The following is a 23,669-nucleotide window of genomic DNA, read 5'->3' as shown; positions in this document are numbered from 1 at the left end:
TGGGAAGGGACCTCTCTACCTCTAGGACACAAATGCTTATTTCATTACCCAGTTTAGGGAAGTTCTCAGCTATGATTTGCTCAACTATATCTTCTGGTCCTTTCTCTCTCTCCACCTTCTCAGGGATCCCAATAATTCGGACATTGGAACATTTTATGGAGTCATTTTTTTCTCTGATTCTGTTTTATGGGTTTTAAGCTGTTTGTTTCAGGCTTCCTCCTATTCCTTCTTTCCTTCTTTCCTTCTTTTCTATCAGTTTGTCTTCTAGATCACTAATTCATTCTTCTGTCTCATTTACCCTAGCTGTTCAAGTATCTAGATTAGATTGGATATCATTGATAGCATTTTTTTAAAGATTTTTATTTATTTATTTGATAGACAGAGAGAGATCACAAGTAGGCAGAGAGGCAGGCAGAGAGAGAAGGGGGAGCAGACTCCCCGCTGAGCAGAGAGCCCGTTGTGGGGCTCCATCCCAGGACCCTGAGATCATGACTTGAGCTGAAGGCAGAGGCTTAAACCACTGAGCCACATAGGCACCCCAGATTGATAGCATTTTTAAGTTCTGCCTGATCAGGTCTCATTTCTGTCCTTAGAGAATCTATGTTGCGATTAATGGTTTTCTCCATCCTAGCTATTTTCTGTATAACTGTTACCCTGAGGTCTATTTTCAACATCTTGTTTATATCTTTATCTATGAGTTCTGTAGTGGAGATCATAGTCTGTGAATTTTTCCTGTATTTGGGGTTCATCCTCTTAGTCATTCTGTTGAGGGGTGGTTGAGGGAATATATAGAGTCCAGATTATTGACCACAACTGAAACAAGATTCACTTGTTTTATAGGGACCTTTGAGTTGTTGGCCTCTTGATCTTCCAGTCTGTCTTCTGGGGGAGGGGTCTGTCCTGCTGTTACTCAGGCAACCCAGTTTGAACAGAGTTGCCCAGCCTCCTATGGTGGGGATGGGCTTTGTAAAAACAGTTTTGGGGGGGGGGTATTCTCTGGGTGCTTTCTCTGACGACTTCTGCTTCTCTTCTAAGAGGCAGAGCAGAAGTGACCATATCCAAACCTGTCTCAGAACAGAGAGATTGCAGTCTGATTTCCAGAGAGTCCTCCAGGGCACACTGACTCCGTTTTTGTCTGTGCTGCCAGAAACCGCAGCATCCTGGGTTGTGTGCCCCACAGCTGCACTCCCAGTTCTTGCTGGCTCCACAGCTCCACAGTCCTACAGCTCCAGCTTTCAGTCTGGAGAGGTTCCCTAAAGTCCTTTCCCTGCCACTACTAGTCTGCGAGTGGGTGCCCAGTTCAGCACAGGAGACTTTTACACTCTAGTGGCCAAGGATCCCAGAGACTCCCTCCTCCTTCCATTATCTTGCAATATCTGCCTGCAGAATCATGGCTCTCTGCTTCATACCTCAAAATTAACCACTGGGGATATTCTGTTTGTAGAGATCCAGACATATCTTCTTTCATCTCAGGCTAATTTCATGGGTGTGCAGACTGGCCTGGTAGATATCCAGCTCAATTCAGGGGACTGGATGAAATAGGGTCCCTTACTCCCCACCATCTTTGTCCCCTATTCTGTGTGTTTTTAATGTCCCAAGTAGTTTTCAGTTTTTCTTTTTCTTTTTCTTTTTTTTCCAAATTAAAGACAATTTTATATCCATTGTATGGGGATTCGGGCTTCATTTTGGGAAGATAAGTTACCAAAGATAAGGTATCTTTCTGTATATTAAGAATATACAGGGGCGCCTGGGTGGCTCAGTGGGTTAAATCCTCTGCCTTCGGCTCAGGTCATGATCCCAGGGTCCTGGGATCCAGCCCCGCATCAGGCTCTCTGCTCAGCAGGGAGCCTGCTTCCTCCTTTCTCTCTCTGCCTGCTTCTCTACCTACTTGTGATCTCTGTCTGTCAAATAAATAAATAAATCTTTAAAAAAGAAAAAGAATATACAGATATGTGTAGGCTAAATTAAACATTGGCTGATATCCAAAGGAGGGACAATTGTCTGACCCAGAAAAGATGACTGTGTACACTTTGACTCCTGAATGTAATAAGATAGTAGAGTAAGAGGGAAGTATTTATTTTTGCCTTAAAGATTTATACTAGTTTGACTAAAATACTTAGTAAGAGCAGTCAATTAAAGTGTCACAAACCAGGGTGCCTGGGTAGCTCAGTCACTTAAGTGGTTGCCTTTGGCTCAAGTCATGATCCCAGGGTCCTGGGATTGAATTCCCCATCTGGCTCCTTGCTCAGCAGGGAGTCTGCTTCTCCCTCTTCCTCTGCCTGCTGCTTTGCATGCTTGTGTTCTCTATTTCTCTCTCTGTCTCTCTGTCAAAAAAATACATAAAGTGGGGTGCCTGTGTGTTTCAGTTGGTTAAGTGACTGCCTTCTGCTCAGGTCATGATCCCAGGGTCATGGGATCAAGTCTTGCATTGGACTCCCTGCTCATCAGGGGTTCTGTTTCTCCCTCTCCCTCTGCCTGCTGTCTGCCTGCTTGTGCTCTCTGTCAAATAAATAAGTATAATTTTACATAAATAAATAAATAAAATGTCAAAAATCTTGAAAAAATCTGTTCAGTAAACAAAGAACACTGCATAAGAAGTCTAGAGAACCAGGTTCTATTTCTGCTTTTATAATTAGCTATATATTCTAGGGCAAATCATTTAATATCTCTGGGTTCTGTTTTCTCATTTGCAACTTCCTACAAAATTGTGGGTGCAGAGGGGAAACTACTTTATTAACTGTGGGACACTGATGAAAGGCAGACACTGCAAAGGAGGCTGGATCACTTTCTTCACCAGTAAATAAGTCGGGATGACTACATTCTGAAACCAAAAAGTGTCATGAAAACCTACAGAAAAAATTATCTGTTTCAGTGAAAGTGGACTTAATGAGCAGAACTTTACAAAGGGGCTATTTAATGTTTTTAAATATGAATAGGATCTAGAAGAAAAAGAAAGAAGCATTATAAGAAACTTTACAGTGCACACAGGGCTGTCAAATTTTTCTTGCATCTCTAAGCATCAGCATAAATAGTAACAACCATCACAAACAGTATCTTTCTGTTAAAAAAAGAAAAAGAAAAAAAGAAAGAAAGAAAGGAATGTCTCAAGCTTTCCAACAAATGTCAGTAGACAAACTTACACCAAGATATTTACTTTGATTTTTTAAAATCATATTTTAAAGAATTGGGAGAAAATTTAATAAATATTAATTCAAAATTTTTCTACTTTACAGTTAAACTAAAATCTACTTTACTCATTTTTTTAAAATAAAGGCAAAAATAAAATAAAATAAATAAAAACAGGAACATCTGTGTGCATATGTATGTGCTCGAATACCAAAACACACAAACATCAGTATTTCAGTAAAAAGAATTACCAAATAGACTCAATAGCATCCAACACACCATATTAGCTCTCCTAATTGCACCTGGATTTAATTACTCTCTTCTTGGAAAATTATTGTTTCTATTTATTTTGTACTTGCAATCTCTTTCACCATCTCAAAGCATCTCCACCACCTCTCCTCTACTCTAAGGCTATAAGGAGGGACCAAACTATCAGCAGTCTGGCAAGGAAAAAAGGTCTAGACCACATGTGGCTGGGCCATCTTTGGGCAGGTATGCAAAATTAATATTTCAGCTGACCACTGAATGGTCACTGTTTAATTGTGATTTGTGCAATTAGCTAAGATCAAAGCAAATTTATGGGCAGTTACACAAACTTTTCCACAAAGAGAAAAAATTGCTAATTTTTTCATTACTATAATGTAAATAAAGAAATTAACAAAAAAATTTTAGCAGAATGCAGTTCACACACACACAACTAAAATTAAAACATTATAAAGCAATATTTATCCTTAATACAATTGATATATTCTGAGATGATCTATCTTCTCCTGTTATATTTTGTTTTTCATGAAAAATGTTTGCAGTCAGTGGTTTGGTGGCACCACTCAAATCCACTGACAAGAAGAGATTAATTTTTCAGGAATTCTGAGACCCAGATGACATCACATTCATAGCGTATAAATCAGCAAAGGAAGATATGTATATATATGTATATATATATATATATATGTATATATATACATATATATATATATATCAGTATTTACGGGGTGGGGGGAGGCTCTAGTACTGGAAACCATATTTTTGATATTCAGTGTCCTTTTATAAGCTAGAATCATTTTCATGGAATACCATAAAAGGCAATCTATATCTATATATATCTATTTATCTCAAGGAAATAGTCAAATTCTACAAATAGTGGCTCTTTCCTTCTTTCTTTTCTTTCCTCCCTCCTTCCTTCCATTCTTTTCAGAGCCAGTTGTTAAATACTTAACAGCACACCACAGTCTGCAGATGACTAGCTTTATTTCAGGAGTTATTTATGGGTCTCAGCTTACAGTTAAAAGGACACTGAATATAAAAATATGGTTTCCAGTACTAGAGCCTCCCCCCACCCCGTAAATACTGATTTTCTTAGCTTCCTCCTCTCACCACTCTATGATTCAAACATTTACGTATAAATATATTAAACAAACAAAAAATCACAAGAGTTTGGTATATATTTACATTTATTAAAAATCAGAACATAGGGACGCCTGGGTGGTTCAGTCCATTTAGTGGCTGACTCTTGGTTTCAGCTCAAGTCATAATCTCAGGGCAGTGAAGTCCCACTACCAGTAAAGTTCTGCGCTGGGCATGGGGTCTGCCTAAGATTCTCTCGCTCTCCCTCTGCTCCTACCCCCACTTGTGCACACACTGTCTCTCTCAAAATAAAAAGAAATAAGAACACCAATTAGCAATACAAAATGTGAATGAGTCTCCGGAAGGAAGGAAACACTAAGCAGAGTTCTTCTGCAAATAAACGGAAACTTGTCAGTGGCTGTGATTTAGGTGATACATGAGTGAAAATATGAATGAAATATGAAAATATGAATGAAATCTGTTGCCTCTGATGTGCAGTTGCCCTTTTCTTTTAAGAAATGTTTAGCCTCACCACAGTAAAATCTAGTAAATTGTAACTTCCTGCAAACCAAGGACTGGTTCCTGACAGAATATGTATTTTTTAAATTATTGCTATATTTATTTATCTATAATTATTAGTTGTTGATGTTTCAAAATACATTTGTTTGGATGCTGAGGAACGAAAAGTGAATGGAAATACCACACAAAATATTGGTGGTGGTAAGAGGGAGCAGCACCCTCAAGGTCTATTTGTGCCCTGATCCCTTCCAAATGGGGTAAAAGTCCTATGTGTTCTCCTCACACCATTCCTGACTTTTCCTCTTCCCCTCTGTTTGTTTGTCTTTCTTTCTCTCTTTCTTTCTTTCTTTCTCTCTTTCCCGTCTTCTTCTCCTCCTCCTCCTCCTCCTCCTCCTCCTCCTCCTCCTCCTCCTCCTCCTCCTCCTCCTTCTTCTTCTTCTTCTTCTTCTTCTTCTTCTTCTTCTTTTTCCTACCTACCTAGAAGTAGTGGATATATCAAGTATTCTGAAAAAGATTCCTTTTTTTTCCCCTCAAGTCTTAGAAATGAAAAGCTTGCCATGATAGTCAAAAGTGTGCACACATTTGTGCACATGGCCATGCCCCACACACACACACATTTTAAGTGACTTTATTCTTCTAAGTTCCAGTCCTTTTGCTTCAATTCACTCCTACAGAAGAAATCTATTCAGTTTCTTTTTGAGTAAACAAATTAGTATTATGGAAATGTGAGCTGCAAATTTTCCCTAGTAAAATATACTTCAGTGCTCTGCGAAACCAGGGATAGAAGAAACCATATATTAAGGGATTACACGTGGAGTTAAAATAGCCAAACCATGTCAAAGCATCAAACAAAACCACAGGAGTAGAGAAGTCCAAAAAGGGATCCAATAAAATTGTGAAGAAGCAGGGAAACCAACATAATAAGAAAACACCCATCACTATTCCTAAAGTTTTGGCAGCTTTTTTGTCTTTCCTCATTTGGTTATTTTGATTTTCTGGCAAATTATTGATTGCACGAGCATGTTTTCTTGACACTGCAAAAATCTTGCCATAAATCCCCACCATCACAGACCCTGGAGTGAAGAAACCCGCCATAAACAAGGTGGTCCCCCATAGCTTATTGAACATCACTGGACAGGAACTGGAACAAGCCACCAAGATGTCATAGCCTTCTATCCCATCAGCATAGGCCTCAGAGAAGACCACCCCAAAAGCAAATGCTCCAGGGACAGACCAACAGAGAAGTAGCAACCGCTTAATGAGGGGAATCGTTATTTTTGTGGAATAACGTAAAGGGTAACAGATAGCATAAAATCTATCAATGGCCACTGAGCAAAGATGGAAAATGGACGTTATGCTAAGCATTAGGTCAAAACTATAATGAATCTTGCAAAATGTAAGCCCAAAATACCAGCAAGTCTCCACTGATCTGACCATACTGTAAGGCATGATGATGAGCCCCAGGAGGAAATCAGTGACTGCCATGGAGAGGATGAGGAAGTTGGTTGGTGTGTGAAGCTGCTTGAAGTAGGAAATGGAAATGATTATGGCAAGGTTGCCAAACACCGTGATGAATATGGCTCCTGCCATAAATGAATACATAGCTGCTCGGACACCCAGTGATCTTTGATTTTCTGGGCAAGATCCATTTCCATATGCAGAGCAATCCAATATTTCCTTCAGAAAAATCAAGAACACATGAAATTTTGTCAGCAATACATAAAACATCCTATAATTTAGTTAAGTTTTCATAGAACAACTCAAGAAAAATATTAAAGACTCAAAGAAGATACTTAATTTATGCTGAAGTATTAGTTATGATCTTTCTCATTTATTTATCCTAACCTTTATTTGGAAATTCATAGAGTTTTTAACCTGAGCTTAAATGATCATTATTTACTTTATACATTCCCAGATACAAATTATACCACCAACATTTAGTAAGCTCTTACTTAAAAAGAAAAAGAAGAGGAAGAGAAAGAGAAGACTGGAAGGAGATGAAGGGGAAGAGAAGAAGCAACAAGTTCATTATCTAATTCATTACAACCGATGTTCTTTATGTTCATAGAAAGATGAGATATATATCAGACAATAATTCACTTCTTCCTCAAATAAGTATTGAACAAATAATTAGATTTTATTTGATTCAGGTCTACTGCCTTGTGTGACCAGGAGTTTATTATTATTTGAAAATTGTTTTATTCATGTGTTGTGTTATTTTCATGGTGTTTTGTTTTGTTTTTTTTTAAAGATTTTATTTTATTTATTTGTCATAGAGAAGCGAGAGCAAGCACAGGCAGACAGAGTGGCAGGCAGTGGCAGAGGGAGAAGCAGGCTCCCTGCCAAGCAAGGAGCTCGATGTGGGACTCGATCCCAGAACGCTGGGATCATGACCTGAGCCAAAGGCAGCCGCTCAACCAACTGAGCCACCCAGGCGTCCCTTCATGGTGTTTTGATTTTGTTCATGCCAAGGTTGCTTGGAAGGGAAAGAGTCTTTTAAAGATATCTAATGATCTAGTAGAACATCTTCAGCCAGGCATGGAGACTTGGCAAGCATCTCACCAGCCAGAGGAGCTCAATCATATATGGAAAGAGACCAAAGTTGGACAACTTTCAGTTCTTTATGAAGAGAAAGCACTTCTCCATGGTGCTTCCCCTCAGAGCCTTGGTCAATGCATAGCAGGCAAAAATAAAAGCCCAGTGTTTCAGTGTGTGGGTCATGTAGAGAGCTAGGAGCAGATGATAAGTGAACATTAGGACAACAAACCATCTCCACTCCCTTCTGGTGTTGGTCTAGTATCTTCATTCTGCATATAAAAATCTGCATGATGCAATTTTACATGTATATTTGAAAGGAAACGTGTTCAACAATTAGGATGACTTTACTTTCTTAAAGTACATTGAGGGAAAAAACACTACCTAATACAAAGGATTAGCTATTAATACTGTAGAGTCTTTGGCTATCAAGGACTTCATAAATATCAGATATGACTACTTACTAACAGACAAACCAGTAGATTCTCAGCCCCTGTGAGCATCATCACACACTGATCAATACCTGTTTATTGAGTGCCCACAACACACAAGACACAATGAAAGAATAGGAAAGCATTAGATCACTATCCCTGGCTTCAGAGAGTCTACATAACAGTTGATGAGCAAAACACATCAACACTTAAAACATAAATGATTCTGCACTATAGATAAAAAAAAAAAAAAACAACTATTGAGATTAACTGACCTAAGAGGGGTTGAGGCAAAATGTGCAAAGATAAAAATTGGACAAGAGATGATCCAGTGATGGTGAGACTTCCCATCTGGTTCTCAACAGGTGAGTGGGATTTAAAACAGAAGAGAGAAAGCCTGTTCCAAGCAGAAGGAAACATGAAAAAGAGACATGAGGTTGTTCAGAGACCTTCATTCTAAGGGTCTCTGAAACAACACAGAGAACATAGGGGGTTGAGGAGAGGATAGAGTGGGAGGAGGGTGGGTTTCTAGTTTCACTGTTGCCCCTCAAGCCAGTGGTCTTAGCCATCATGTACCCAAGGAACTTTCCCATTTTGTTGTCAAATTTAAGTAGTGATTTAAAAGAGAGAAAAATAAATAAAGCTTTTAAGATAGCTGCAGGAGAATGAGTGCAGACTTGAAATTAAAAGCTTTCTCCAACTGATTCTTCTTTTTGTTCAATAATTGGTGTTCAAGATTGTATTCATTTCAGGTGTTCAACATAGTGATTTGATATTTATATGCATTACAAAATGGTCACTACAATAAATCTAGTTATCATCTGTCACTAAGCCAAGTTGTTACAATATTGTTGACTATATTTCCTATGCTTTCCATTATTATATACCCACGTCTTACTTATTTTTTGACAGGAAGATGGTACTTCTTAATTCTATTCACCTATTTTGTACATCCCCACCCTTCTGCCTTCTGGTAACCATAGGGTTATTCTCTGCATCTATGAGTCTATGTTCTGTTTTGTTTTGGGTTTTTTATTCATTTGTTTTGTTTTTTTACATTCCACATATAGATGAAACCATATGGTACTTGTCTTGCTCTGTCTGACTCATTTCACTTAGCATAATACCCTCAGGGTCTAGCCATTTTGTTGCAAATGGCAAGATTCACTCTTTTTTATGGATGAATAATATTTCAATTTAGATATATATATCACATCTTCTTTATCCATTCATCTATCGATGGACATTTAGGTTGCTTTCACCTCTTAGCGATTGTAAATAATGTTGCAATGAACATAGGAATTCATAGATCTTTACAAATTAGAAAATGCAGTACAGTTGACCCTTTAAATTATATGTGGATTTAATTGCAAACTTCTTTGTGATCCTGGCTTAGTGACTTTGATATAATAATCATCCTACAGTCCATGTTTGGAAAGTCATACTCAATCCTTCCAAGCTTCAAATCATAGAGCACAGAACTGACCTCCCTTCCGTGTAGCAAACTTAATTAGCAAATTATAAGAACTATAATAAAATTCTTTGAAACACATAGCATGATGCATACATTAGAATATGTCTGCCTCGAACCCCTGCCATAGAGCAGGAAGGGACACAGGAGATGACTATTTGGTGACTTCACCAAACAAGACTTTTAAGTAAGCTCCCTGTAAGCATCATTGTCCTCTCTTGGGTAAAGTGACATCCATCATCAATTTAAACCTCTCGATGGCCATATCTTTCACATCTTCCACAGTGATTATCTGTGAATGCTAAGACATAAAACAATACTTTCAAAGCCATATTTTTCTAGTGACACTAAAAATTGTTTTTTAAACTACTAATATAAGCACATATAGATACATGGATGGCAAGAGAATTAAAGTCTGGTCTTTTCTCCATTATTGCTGTATCTATAAGAAGCACAAAATTTAACAATCCAGAACATAAAGAATGCTTGCCCATTCATGAATAATAAATAAATGCCATATCTAAACTTTATTCTGCTAAATTGTTAAAAATAAAAATATTTTCTACATTCCCTGGGAAAGTGATTAAATTGCAGGGCCATGACCACAATAATAAGGAATTTTCTGATTTTTCTAATGCAATTTCATTTCTCTCTTTTTCTTTTTAAAGATTTTGTTTATTTATTCATGAGAGACCCAGAGAGAGAGGCATAGGGAAAGTGGACTCCCTGAGGAGCAGTGAACCCTATGCAGGATTCAATCTCAGGACCCTATGATCATGACCTGAGCCAAAGGCTGATGCTTAACTGACTGAGCCACCCAAGCACCCTCAATCTCATTTGTCTGTACCTTATTAAATTTGGTAAATACAGTAAATAGTAAAAATCCCTTTGCTTTAGCAACCATTTTTTAAACTTTCAACAGAATACAAAGTTCTTTTTCCTGCTAATCATTCTTTATACCTTTCTGGAATTATTCTGCCCTTACCCAAGCTTTTAGTTTCCTTCAGTTTTTCAATTTCTCTCAAATATTCCATGTTAGTGAATCATAACATATTAAATAACACATATGAACAGCCTTAGCACAATGCCTGATATGCAAAGAATACTATCAATGTGATTTTCTTCTCATCTTTCTTCCTTGTTGGGATGAACACCACTCAAGAATACATTTGACTAGAAAATACTGTTCCTAAGAAAGTAAAGGAATGGGATTATGTGTAAAATCCTAGCTCTGTCTTAACTCTCTCTACACTTAGGTGAACACCAGTGATAATTTACTCAGCCACTTGTGAAGAGGTAACCCTTTCTAGGATTCCAATCTTCTTTCCAAGAAACTTGTTGCACTTCCAAAAGGCAACACATTACCCTATTCACATAATAGACTGACTCAGCCTTTGATTACAAATTCGTATTAAATCCTGTACCCACCATCTTTAACATTCCTATACATACTCTTTGCACATGACAGAAATGCAAAACAGAAGAATCAAGTCATGCGTAATGCTATAACATAATTAGAGTGACAATTACTTCTTAACAAAACCTCAAGAAAGAGAAAAACCAGGTCCATCCTTAATCCCTTTTCCACATACCTGTTGTACAGCAGAAGATGCCATTGTTAATGAAATTCCTTCCAGAAGGAATGTTATTGCCTTGTTTCTTTTATATGGAACTAGAAGACCTGAACTATGTGACTTATGCTCTTATAGAACTTTCAATTAGTCTTGAGGGAACTGGGGCTGAAAATTTTAAGGTGGGGAGGGGAAGCAAAAAACAAACCCTTGCTGCTCTAACGTTGAACAGTTTAATAAGCTTAAAGCACTCTCCCATCCTCTCAGGAGTGTCTGCTTACCTACGTTGTCATCACCTGACCTTAGGTCTCGAAGTCTGCTATCCCATAATGACTGTAAAAGCAAATCTGAACTGCTGTGTTCATTACAAGTGGCGTCAAGGAATCTGATCCCAACTGCACAGGGATGGGACCAGTGTCTCCAGTAGAAAAAGGACATGTGTCTTGCATTTCTTTAGAAAAATCCGAGATTATCAGAGTCCACATTTGTCTCACATTCCAGTCACTGAGAAGGGGCTATACCATCCATTGTTCTTCTTTTTCTTTTTCTTTTTCTTTTTTCCACATAAAAGTGACTAAAAGTGACCAAATCTCATCAACCCTCTTAGATCTGGAAGAATGGGGCAACTTGCTGAATTCTCTTATTTGAAAAATTTCCTTGTAGATTATTTTGGATTTTCTATGTGGTTAATCATACTATATATAAATAATTATAGTTTTATTTCCTCCTTTTCCATACTTTAGGCTTTTAATTTCTTATTCTTAATGTATTGTGCTAAGACCTCTAGAACAATGTTGATTAAGCTACCATTAGAAAATGATGAAGCTGGTTTTAAAACAAAATTCACATGTCTTATGACACTGAAAAAGTCTTATGGAGATGATATGGCTCAAAACATTTTAGGAACTCCTTTCTTCTAGTATTTAATTCAGACACAAAACACTAGACATTTTAGGACAGTACATGTTCCCTTCTAGAAAATAAATACCACAGTTTATTACCCAATCAAATCACTGAGACTATGCTTAAAGTGTTTTTTACTGTTCAAAAAATGTAATTCACATTAAAGATTTTTTTAAAAAATATATCTTAGCTCTTTTAATCTGCAAAAAAATAGAGTTATGTTTACTTTAGACTGATAATGACATCTTCTCTGGATTTCTTTCTTTTTTTTTTTAGATTTTATTTATTTATTTGACAGACAGAAATCACAAGTAGGCAGAGAGAAAGGAAGGGAAGCAGGCTCCCCGATGAGCAGAGAGCCCAACGCGGGGCTCGATCCCAGGACCCTGGGATCATGACCTGGGCCGAAGGCAGAGGCTTAACCCACTGAGCCACCCAGGTGCCCCTCTTCTCTGGATTTCTAAAGCACTCATTTATCGTGGCAACTTTCCTTGTCACTCAAATACTTTGTATTGAGATTTTTCAGTTCATCCTATGCTACTATATTCTGTTTCCACTTTATCTTTACCTTTATCCTTTCCCACCACAAATACATACTAACAGAGAAGATTTTAAACAAAGAAATTTTGTACTACAAAAAAAGAGAAGGAAGGAAGGAAACCAGCAAAGAAAGAAGGAATGGAGGAAGGGAAGGGGGGGGAAGAAATGAGAAAGGCATGAAAGGAGAAATGTGTGATATGATCATGCTCACTTCTCTCCAGTGGCTTCCCTTCTTGAAATAACATTCAAAGCTCTAATGTTAGCCATTCTAGCTACCTATTTGATCTTGTCTTCTATAACTCTCCTTCTTAAAAGGGAGTATCAGATTTGATAGAAAAAAGCTCAACTATAAGCTGTTTTAAAGAGAAGAATCAAAAACCAGGATGCAGACATTTGAAAATAAAAAAAATTCCAAACAAATATAATCAAAAGAAAACTTGTATAGTCATGTTAATATCAGACAATATATATGTTAAGGCAAAAAGCATTACTAGTGAAAAGGATACAAAATTAAAAAGGTTCAGTTTGCCAAGATGATGTAATGTGTCTAGACTTAATAATAGTCTACTATATAGAATCTATAAAGAGAAAAACTGACCAAACTACATGGAAAATTAGACAAAGTCCACAACACTTGTGGCAGATTTTAACACATATCTATCAATAATTGAAAGAATAAGTACCAAATATCAGTAAGATTTTTAGATAAGCTAGACCTAATGAAAATAGGTAAGGCACAACAAAACAACTGCAGAACATACAGTCTTCTAGGGTATACACAAAACATTTACAAAAACAGATAAAATATTGGGATATAAAGTAACGTCAACTAATTTCAAACGACTGACATGATGTACATCAGAGTTGTCTAAGCACAGAGCAGTTAAGCTAGAAGTAAATAAAAAGGTAACTAGAAAAAAATTCCTTACCTTGGGATATTAAAAACACACTTTGAAATCACTCATTGACTAAAAAAAAAAGGAATTACACATTAAAATTGGAACTTACTTTGAACTAGGCAATTAAAAAATGTATTAAGGCTTGAAAGAGTCATCTAAAAATAAAACTGAAAAGGATAATCTTTTCCTTAAATGCTTATATTAGAAAAGAAGAAAGACTGAAAATTAGCTAAATAATCATCCAAATTAAGAAGTTTGAAAAAGAGCAATGGAATACCCAAAGAAAAAGAAGGAAAAAATAATAAAATAAGAGCAATAATTGACTCGGGAAACCAACATAAAATAGAAAGGTTAAATAAAGCCTAGATATTTTAGAGAAAAAGAGAGAGGAAAAAATAAACAATATTAGAAATTTAAAAGCATGTGAATATGTGTAACTACATACTCAGCAAATATTAAAAACGTAATAAGACACTATGAACAACTTTATACCAAAACAATGGAAAACCCTAGAAATTCCTAGAAAAATATAGTTTTCTATATTTGACTCAAGGAGAAATGGGAGACAGTCTGTTGGACAGTGTGTGCTTCCATACTATAAATTAGCTCATCTCCAATTGATCCATAGTAGGATGATGTCAGTATAATTCAGAATTATATGCTGATTCTCCTGTGATCTTTCCCAACACATTAATGTTTTGAAGTAATTATGACAGGCTTCCTTACAATTGAAAAAAGAACCCTAGCAGTAGATATATATATATAGAGAGAGAGAGAATATAGATATATCCTCTCTCTCTTAGGTCTTAGGTCTTAAGGATCTTGCTGAAGCAGAAGTAGTAGCTTCTTTGGGGGTTTTGAAAATGGTGGCATCAGGAATTTCTGGGGAAGTCAAGAGTACATATGAAAAGATGGTAGACGTGTTTCCTCCAATGCTATTTTTTTTGTTTGTTTTTTGTTTTTGTGGGTTTTTTAATTAATGATCAATGGCATGCATTTTCAGAGGTTAGATTTTTAATATTTATTTTGTCATTAAACTATTCTCTGTTGGAAGCAAATGCATTCACACATCCAGAATTCACAGGCACAAGCAGAAGCCCATCAAAGAAATTCACTGAGAAGCTGAGTGCAAATTCCAGTGGAAATTTACTCTCCTCATGTTTTTGTTAGGATTATTATTGCTTTTTAGGTCCCAGGTACAGTGCTACATGGGGCTTGGGTGGTCTGCCAGTAATCCCATTTCCTCCATTAGCTCTATTATTCATTCATAGAGCACTGTTTTAATAACCTGCGTTTCTCTGGTACCCACACATTACATTAAAGCAGAAACATCTGTGCTTAGTCTGGGGACATTAAAATGAATAATTTGAAACATTCTCATAAAGAAAACTTCATGTCCAGATGGTTTTAATAGCAAGCCCTACTGAGCATTCCAGAACCAAATAATTCCTGTCTTACACAAACCTCTAGAATACAGAAAATGGCCAGTCTGCCAGTAGATTTTTATGAGGTTAGCATAAACTTCATATGAGCTTATGAAATCCTCACAAGGATATATAGTATAGGAAAATTAAAGTTTGTTCTTACTCATAAACATAAAGGTAACAATCTATAGACTACTGATTTATTTTTTTAAAAGAAAAGATAAATTCTGCCTACATTTTTACCCAGGTATATAAGCACAGTTTGACATTTTGACATTAGGACATGACTTGTAGTCATTCACAGTGTTGGAATAAGAGCAGGTAATCATTCAATTATCTCAACTGACACATGATAAAATTCAAATCCATTTATGATTTTAAAAAATAACTTGTGGCAAACTAGGGGGGGAAATGATTTCTATAAACCCAATTAAGAGTATCTCTGCAAAAACTGAAAAGTTTTCAATGGACAGCTTATCTTAATTATGAAACATTATTCCCTTGAGGATGATGAAAACCCTCTGAAACCCTCTAAAACCACTTCATTTCCTTCTTTTGATGAAGGCTTTGGCCAGTAAAGAAAAACGTATAAGGATTAGAAATGGGAAAAATTATTATTGACAAATGATACAAACATCTATATAAAATATTCAAAATATATGTTACGTTTTTAGAATTAATAAGAGAGATTAACAAGGTTGTTATAAAAAATCAGTGTACAGAAATATATCACTTATAACAATAAAAGATTAGAAATCATAACTTTAAAAAAGTCTATCTTTACAACATAATCAAAAAATATATAAAATACCTTTAAAAATAGATGTGAACATTCTTTATGGAAAAGGTTTAAAATTTTATTTAAAGACGTAAGTGAAGCCCTAAATAAATGAAGAAATATACCATATTCTGGGATTGGAAGAATCATTTTGGTAAAGGTGCTAATTTTCCTCAAAATGATCTATATCTTTAATATAGACTCTATCAAAATTTCAGAGGGTATGAGTGTGCATATATATGTGCATGTGTGTGTGTATTATTTGACAAGTCATCTCAATAATTTATAAGGAATTACAAAGGGCCACATAAACCTAAATTCTCCAAATGAAGAAAAAGAAAAAGGAAGAAGAGGAGGAGGATGAAAATGGGATGAAGGGAATTTTCTTTTACCTCATTTAAAGACAATGTAAATTTATAGTAGTAAGACATTGTGGTGTTGATACAAGTAAGGGAAGCTTCAAAGAGCCTAAAATTACATATTTTCCTTTATACATATGGAAATATGATTTATGAAATTGCTCACAACAGATTAATGGAGAATGGTTAAGGGGGTTAGGACAATTATATAGAAAAGATAAATGAATCGGACCCTATCTCACACCACATGCACCAATCAATTCCAGAATTAAGGTGAATTAAAAACCTAGGTATGAAAAGCTGAGCTATAAAACTCAAAGAAGACATTTGGGAAAATTTCTTTATGATCTCATCATAGTAAAGGATTACTGCTGTCACAAAAGGAACAAAAAGTAAAGCTTGATAAATTTGACTACATGAGAATAAAGAATTTATGTTTAACAGTAGTTACCATAAGAAACTGAAAAAATAAACTACTAATTGGGGGAAAGTATTTGTCACACATGTAACTGACAAAGGTTAGCATAAGGAATATGTAATGAACTACAAATTAGTAAAAAAATTTTTAAATAATGTTATTTTTTCTAATCTGAGTATAGGCTGCATGGGTGTTCGTAGTAGTAGTTTTTTGCCTAACATTTGTACCTTACATATAGTATGTTAAATATTCTATTCAATATTTGTTAAAAAGATCATCACGCTGCACTGAATTATGTGCAGTAATAGAACTATGCCTGAGTTGCCTCTGGAGATCAGAGAAGCAAGTACCATCAGGGGCAAAGTGGTTTCTAGCAGGCAAGCTTTGGGAAAGAGGCCATGGCAAGGCTTTGAGAATGAAGATGTAAACAATTTGATAAAAGAAATTAGTTTTTCTTTTAAAGATTTATTTATTTATTTGTTTGAGAGAGAAAGAGAGAGAGAATGGGTAGGGGCAGAGGGACAAAGAGTGAGAGAATCAAGCACTGATATGCAAAGAATACTATCAATGGTGAGATTTAGTAAGCTGAGCATAGAGCCTGAGGCAGAGAGGAGTTTAATCCCAGGACCCTGCAATCATGACCTAAGCCAAAACCAAGAGTTGACCACTCAGCTGACTGAATCACCCACTCACCATGATGAAGGACATTTTGAACAGCAGAAATAGGGTGCTGAAAGTCCACATTTTGAAAAACCTGGTTCTGAAAAGACAGAATTCTCAGGAAATTTAGGTAACTTGATGTGGCTGAAATATAATATGCTTGTAGGAAATGGGTTGAACATACAGATAGAAAAGTAGGCAGGACAGACCACAGTCTTTTACATTAGCCAGGGATTTGGGACATTGTGATGTAAGTAATACAAAAAGTACTACAAAAGACATAAAGATGTTCAACAGCAAAAAGATACTTGGACAAGGGGCCAAATACGGGTTTTACATGAATCAATGTTTACTGTGTGGAGACTGGACTAGAATGGTTAAGAGTTGAGGAATGAAACCTGTATTAGGATTTATCCAGAGTTCATGGAGGAAAGTTTGGGTCCTGAATTAGGATACATACCCCATATTTGACAGGATGTGAGGAGTAAGGAAGAGGAGGAACCAAGAACTCCTCCCAGACTCAGCTTGAGCAATTGCAAGAATAGTGGTGTCTTTCAACATTGAATATGGGTGGAGAAGGTGGGATAATGGGATAAATCAGTTTAATTAGTACATACAGAATTTTGATTCCTGCTGAAATGGAGCTGTCTAATAGGCAGACAAAGACACCCATGTGTTTTATGTAAGTTGGCCAAAAAAGAATAGAAACAGAGTAGGAGGCAGTGACTGTACCATCATAGCAATGACCTTGAGGATTTGACATATCAGCTAAACAGAAAGAGATCTGAGCTCAAGATGGATATCAGGGATACATCTTTAAATTCTCTCTGCTGCTGGAATAGCTCAATTGGTTAAGCATCTGCCTTTGGCTCAGGTCATTGGGCCCTGCTTCTGGCTCCCTGGTCAGTGGGGAGTCTGCCTCTCCCTCTTCCTCTGCCAGGTGCTCCGTCCTGCTTGTGTGTTTGTACATTCTCTCTCTGTCAAATAAATCAAATCTTTAAAAAAAAATTCTCCATGGTATGGACTAAGTCGGCCATACCTAAATGAATTGTAAATCATAATCATAACCATAGCTAATTTGTTGACCATGTGCTATGAACTTTGTACTGTACATCATGCAAACATATGATAAACTATAATCTCATTTCATTTCCAAAAGCTTAGTTTTCTTTCCATGAAAATTTCAGAGGGACTAGGAACATGTTGGTCTCATTCCTGTCTGTACCTTTAGCATGTAGCTCACACAATGGGCTATAACAGGTGCTCAATAAATACTTGCTATATGAATGAATAAGTGATTTAATGAAAGAATAAATTTTCAAAACACACTAGAAGTTATGTATTACCCACTTTACAAGTGAGAAAACTGAAATTTAAAGAGGTTTAAAAGATTACTTTCTGCTACTGAACATGGCTAAAGAGCTAATAATCACCAGTGTTTGAATGTAAATTCAGGGAAGTATGCTTCTAGTGTACATCACAAGCAATGATTCTGGTCTCTTTTGGTTGTGGTTTTATTTGGTGGCAACAGGAGTTGTGAGGAAGAGTTTAGATGATGCACCCAGGAAATGACCATGTTTTTCACTTCCTTTTTTTATACAGAACTAACCTGTCACCTAGTTGTACATAATCAAATTTAGCTTGGTAGTAATTCCACATCTAGTCTACTGCATGATAGAAAACGGGTGCTATTGCAGTGTTTGTTCTCTTGAGTTTTATTTTATTGTTCCTTGTAATTTGAACCATGGAAGGAAAACAAATGGTTGGATCTATATGGTTTCCCTTATTCTTCAAACTTTTAAAATTTTCCATGCTTAGGACAATATACAGATAAGATGAAAATCCTAAGCCATTTAAAAATAAAGCTAAAATATTTCAAGCATATGATATCACTGTTTTCAAACTCTTGTTTGTTCAAAGTCTTGTGAGAATTGCTAATAACAGTAATTAAATGTGTTGATTGGATATTTGCCAATGCCCACCGCAATTCATTTACAGTTTGACACTCTGAAGAGGCAATTTGAGTCCGCATCCAAAGAGACAAGTATAAGCAGCATCTATTTTGCTTTGCTCTCATTTGCCAAACTTCCAAGTAAATAGAGACCAGAGGGCATTATTAACACATCGGCTGTTTGTCTTGGTCATGATGGGAAATAATTTCACACTCTAAGTCATTAGGGAAGCAATTGTGCTAGAGATAGGAAAACATTTATCACAGAACTTTATTTGAGGAATCAAATGTTTGGGGGATTCTCAGACTACTAAGCAAAGACAAAGTGGAAATCTGAGGACAAAAACTTCAGCTGATGCAAGAGAAGCAAAATAGTGACTTCTACCTTAGTTTACTTTTCTCATCTGATGTAAATATGTTTACAGAGTTGGCATCATGAGCAACAAAACAAAGAACCAGCTATCTGGAAAATTTCAGAAGTCTCAGCAAAACCATTCAAATAGTATCACACCTTAGCCCTGGTTGCTGAAACAAAAGAACTCTTAACTAGATACTTATTTTCTTTGTCCCTTAATGGGTAATTTTAGATTTTAAATTTATCAGTGAGCTAGACAGGTGAAATAAATTAAGATCCTGTGGTGAAAGGAGAAATAAAAAAAAGAAAGGCTAATTTTGTTTTTGTAGCAAGAATTATTCTGCGTTTGGTTGTTGCCTTTGTCATCTGGTACTACTGACTGTGATTGTGGATTGTTAGCAGTCCTTATGACATTAATTTCTTCAGTGATTGGAGCTGACCAGTTGCCCTGTTTCAGGCCTACCATAAGATCTTGTTGCCCAAAACACGTTTCTTGCCATTGGGATTAGTTAGTAATAGGGTGGAACAGTGGATATTTCACAAATAAAAATTTTAAAAACATCGGTGGTAAATGTAGGTTTGTCAAATAGTCATTTAAAAAACCTTCCAGGGGTGTCTGGGTGGCTCAGTGTGTTAAAGCCTCTGCCTTCAGCTCAGGTCATGATCCCAGGCTCCTGGGATGGAGCCCCGCATTGGGCTCTCTGCTCAGCAGGGAGCCTGCTTCCCTTCCTCTCTCTCTCTGCCTGCCTCTCTGCCTACTTGTGTTCTCTGTCAAATAAATAAAATCTTTAAAAAAATTAAAAATTAAAAAAATTAAAAACCTTCCATCTATTATCACCATATTTTCATAAAAGAAAAGAACATCTTAATCCTGAACATTTAGCAAGGTCATGACCTTAAATAAAAGAAAATTTATTAGGGGCACCTGAGTGTCTCACTTGATTGATTGAGTGTCCAACTCTTGATCTCAGCTCAGGTCTTTATCTCAGGACACTGAGTTCAAGCTCTGTGTTGGGTTCCATGCTGGGCATGGAGCCTACTTAGTGAAAGAAAGAAAGAAAGAAAGAAAGAAAGAAAGAAAGAAAGAAAGAAAGAAAGAAAGAAAGGAAGGAAGGAAGGAAGGAAGGAAGGAAGAAAGAAAGAAAGGAAGAAAGGAAGGAAGGGAGGGAGGAAGAATGAGAGAGAAAGGAAAGAAAGAAAGAAAGAAAGAAAGAAAGAAAGAAAGAAAGAAAGAAAGAAAGAAAAAGAGAGAGTGAGGGAGGGAGGAAGAATGAGAGAGAAAGGAAAGAAAGAGAGAGAGAGAGAGAAAGAAAGAAAGGTAATCAATTAAGTTAGGTAAGTATTCCAAAATGAAAAACTCACTACCTTGTTTTTATTTTCGTATTTCACAATGATCTGTAAAATGTTTGTCACATCCAGCTCTAATCCACAGGCTGAGAGGGTTTGAGAAACCCTGAGTTGGACTGTCAAGGCACCCTTAATTTGAGAAAATGACATTAAAATGCCTAAATTTCAGGAGATAACTTGAGAAATAATCTTTTTCTTGCTGCTTTAAAAACATCACATTCTAATCACTTATCTTTCCTCTCTGCCTTCCTTGGACACACATTCCTGAGCAACTACCCTGTGCTGGAGCCTGTGGCAGGTGCTGGAGATTCATGTGTCAGGACTTCTGAACTCCTTTCTACATGTGCGTACGTATTTAGTATCTTCCTACATTTTCACCGTACTATACAAACTGAAAAATTTAAAATTCTGTTTTCTTAAGAGGCTAAGTCAGTGGTTGTCAGAAGAGATGTAACCCAAAGAACCTACATTATGGGTTGAAATTGAAGACTTCTGAGTCTCAGTCCAAATATCCCCTCAGAATTCCAAGGCAGGGCTTCAAACATCAGCTTAGGCAGTACACTGTAAGCTAAGTCTAGATATGTTTTAATAACTTAACTCTTGGGGCATCTGGGTGGCTCAGTTGTTTAAATGTCTGCTTTGGGCTCAGGTCATGATCTTAGGGTCCTGGGATAGAACCCCATGTGGGGGCTCCCTGCTCAGTGGGGAGTCTGCTTCTCCCCCTCCTTTTGCCCCTCCCCCCACTCATGCTTGCTGGCTCTCTCTCTCTCTCTCTCAAATACATACAATTCTAAAAAATAACTCTTAAGATAATTTCTATTCATATCAAGTACACATTTACTGCCAAAATTAAACCCATCTAGGCACATCTGCTCTTAGACTTGGCTGGGGATCAAAGTATGAAATCCTAGAGTTTCTCCATTGTTGGCCCCGCTTCTTTTTTTTTTTTCAGCATAACAGTATTCATTATTTTTGCACCACACCCAGTGCTCCATGCAATCTGTGCCCTCTATAATACCCACCACCTGGTACCCCGACCTCTCACCCACCCCCTGCCGCTTCAAAACACTCAGATTGTTTTTCAGAGTCCATAGTCTCTCATGGTTCACCTCCCCTTCTAATTTCCCCCAACTCCCTTCTCCTAACTCCCCATATCCTCCATGCCATTTGTTATGCTCCACAAATAAGTGAAACCATATGATAATTGACTCTCTCTGCTTGACTTATTTCACTCAGCATAATCTCTCCCAGTCCTGTCCATGTTGCTACAAAAGTTGGGTATTCGTCCTTTCTGATAGAGGCATAATACTCCATAGTGTATATGGACCACATCTCCCTTATCGATTCGTCCGTTGAAAGGCATCTTGGTTCTTTCCACAGTTAGGCGACCATGGCCATTGCTGCTATGAACATTGGGGTACAGGTGGCCCTTCTTTTCACTACATCTGTATCTTTGGGGCAAATACCCAGGAGTGCAATTGCAGGGTAATAGGGAAGTTCTATTTTTAATTTCTTGAGGAATCTCCACACTGTTCTCCAAAGAGGCTGCACCAGCTTGCATTCCCACCAACAGTGGAAGAGGGTTCCCCTTTCTCCACATCCCCTCCAACACATGTTGTTTCCTGTCTTGCTAATTTTGGCCATTCTAACTGGAGTAAGGTGATATCTCAATGTGGTTTTAATTTGAATCTCCCTGAGGCCTAGTGATGATGAACATTTTTCGTGTGTCTGATAGCCATTTGTATGTCTTCATTGGAGAAGTGTCTGTTCATATCTTCTGCCCATTTTTTGATATGATTGTTTTGTGTGTGTTGAGTTTGAGGAGTTCTTTATAGATCCTGGATATCAACCTTTTGTCTGTACTGTCATTTGCAAATATCTTCTCCCATTCCGTGGGTTGCGTCTTTGTTTTGTTGACTGTTTCCTTTGCTGTGCAGAAGCTTTTGATTTTGATGAAGTCCCAAAAGTTTATTTTCACTTTTGTTTCCTTTGCCTTTGGAGACATATCTTGAAAGAAGTTGTTGTGGCTGATATCAAAGAGATTACTGCCTATGTTCTCCTCTAGGATTCTGATGGATTCCTGTCACACGTTGAGGTCTTTTATCCATTTTGAGTTTATCTTTGTGTACGATGTAAGAGAATGGTTGAGTTTCATTCCTCTACATATAGCTGTCCAGTTTTCCCAGCACCATTTATTGAAGAGACTGTCTTTTTTCCACTGTATATTTTTTCCTGTTTTGTCGAAGATTATTTGCCCATATAGTTGAGGTTCCATATCTGGGCTCTCTACTCTATTCCACTGGTCTATGTGTCTATTTTTATGCCAGTACCATGCTGTCTTGGTGATCACAGCTTTGTAGTAAAGCTTGAAATCAGCTAGCATAATGCTCCCAGTTTTATTTTTGCTTTTCAACATTTCCTTAGTGATTTGGGGTCTCTTCTGATTCCATACAAAAATAGATTTGCTGGAGGGTGGAGATTGTAGTCAAAGAGACTGGGACTCACATCTGTCTCTAACATTTATCTATTTATTTATTTATTTATCTCTAACTTTTATTAGCGTGATCCCCTTGGATACCTTATTATAATCCCTTATTCATTTATTCCCTCTTAAAAACAAGCATAAAGTGTCTTGTCTGTGTCTGGCATTGTGCTAAGCACAAGTTATACAACAATGAATAAAACACACACCCTAACTTCAGCAATTCACAGTTCAGTGGGGGCAGAGGACATCTTAGTACAATGAGTAAGGGCACCAACAAGGAAGCACATTGGATATTTTGGGAGTTCAGAGAAAAATATCTACCTGATCCATGGAAATTATAGACAGCCTCCTGGAGGACTCAAGATGAATCCTTTAAAATGAGTAAATGTCAGCCAGTTAAGGGAGGTGGAGTTAGGGAGGAGGCATTTCAGCATTTCAGGCATGGGGGGCTACAAGAGCAAAGGCACAAAGGAGAGAAAGCATAGGAACTAGGAACAGAACTGGAATTTGAACTCAGAATTTCCTGCTTCCAAAGCCTGAGGATGTCCTTGAG

The 23,669-nt window shown here is 37.0% G+C and overlaps 2 protein-coding genes across 2 annotated transcripts in view; both read right to left on the bottom strand.

The window, feature by feature from the left end:
* The window catches only part of LOC116588443 (trace amine-associated receptor 3), a 55,940-nt gene that overhangs the window by 15,122 nt on the left and 17,149 nt on the right, over positions 1-23,669 (bottom strand). The window lies entirely within an intron of this gene.
* On the bottom strand, positions 5,671-6,651 carry TAAR2 (trace amine associated receptor 2). Its single transcript, XM_032339494.1, has one exon. It carries the CDS (start codon positions 6,589-6,591, stop codon positions 5,671-5,673), a length of 921 nt encoding a protein of 306 aa, XP_032195385.1. The 5' UTR covers positions 6,592-6,651.

The sequence above is a fragment of the Mustela erminea genome, chromosome 4 (assembly GCF_009829155.1).
Source record: "Mustela erminea isolate mMusErm1 chromosome 4, mMusErm1.Pri, whole genome shotgun sequence".
NCBI lineage: Eukaryota > Metazoa > Chordata > Mammalia > Carnivora > Mustelidae > Mustela > Mustela erminea.
This window is presented reverse-complemented; position numbering and strand designations above follow the sequence as displayed.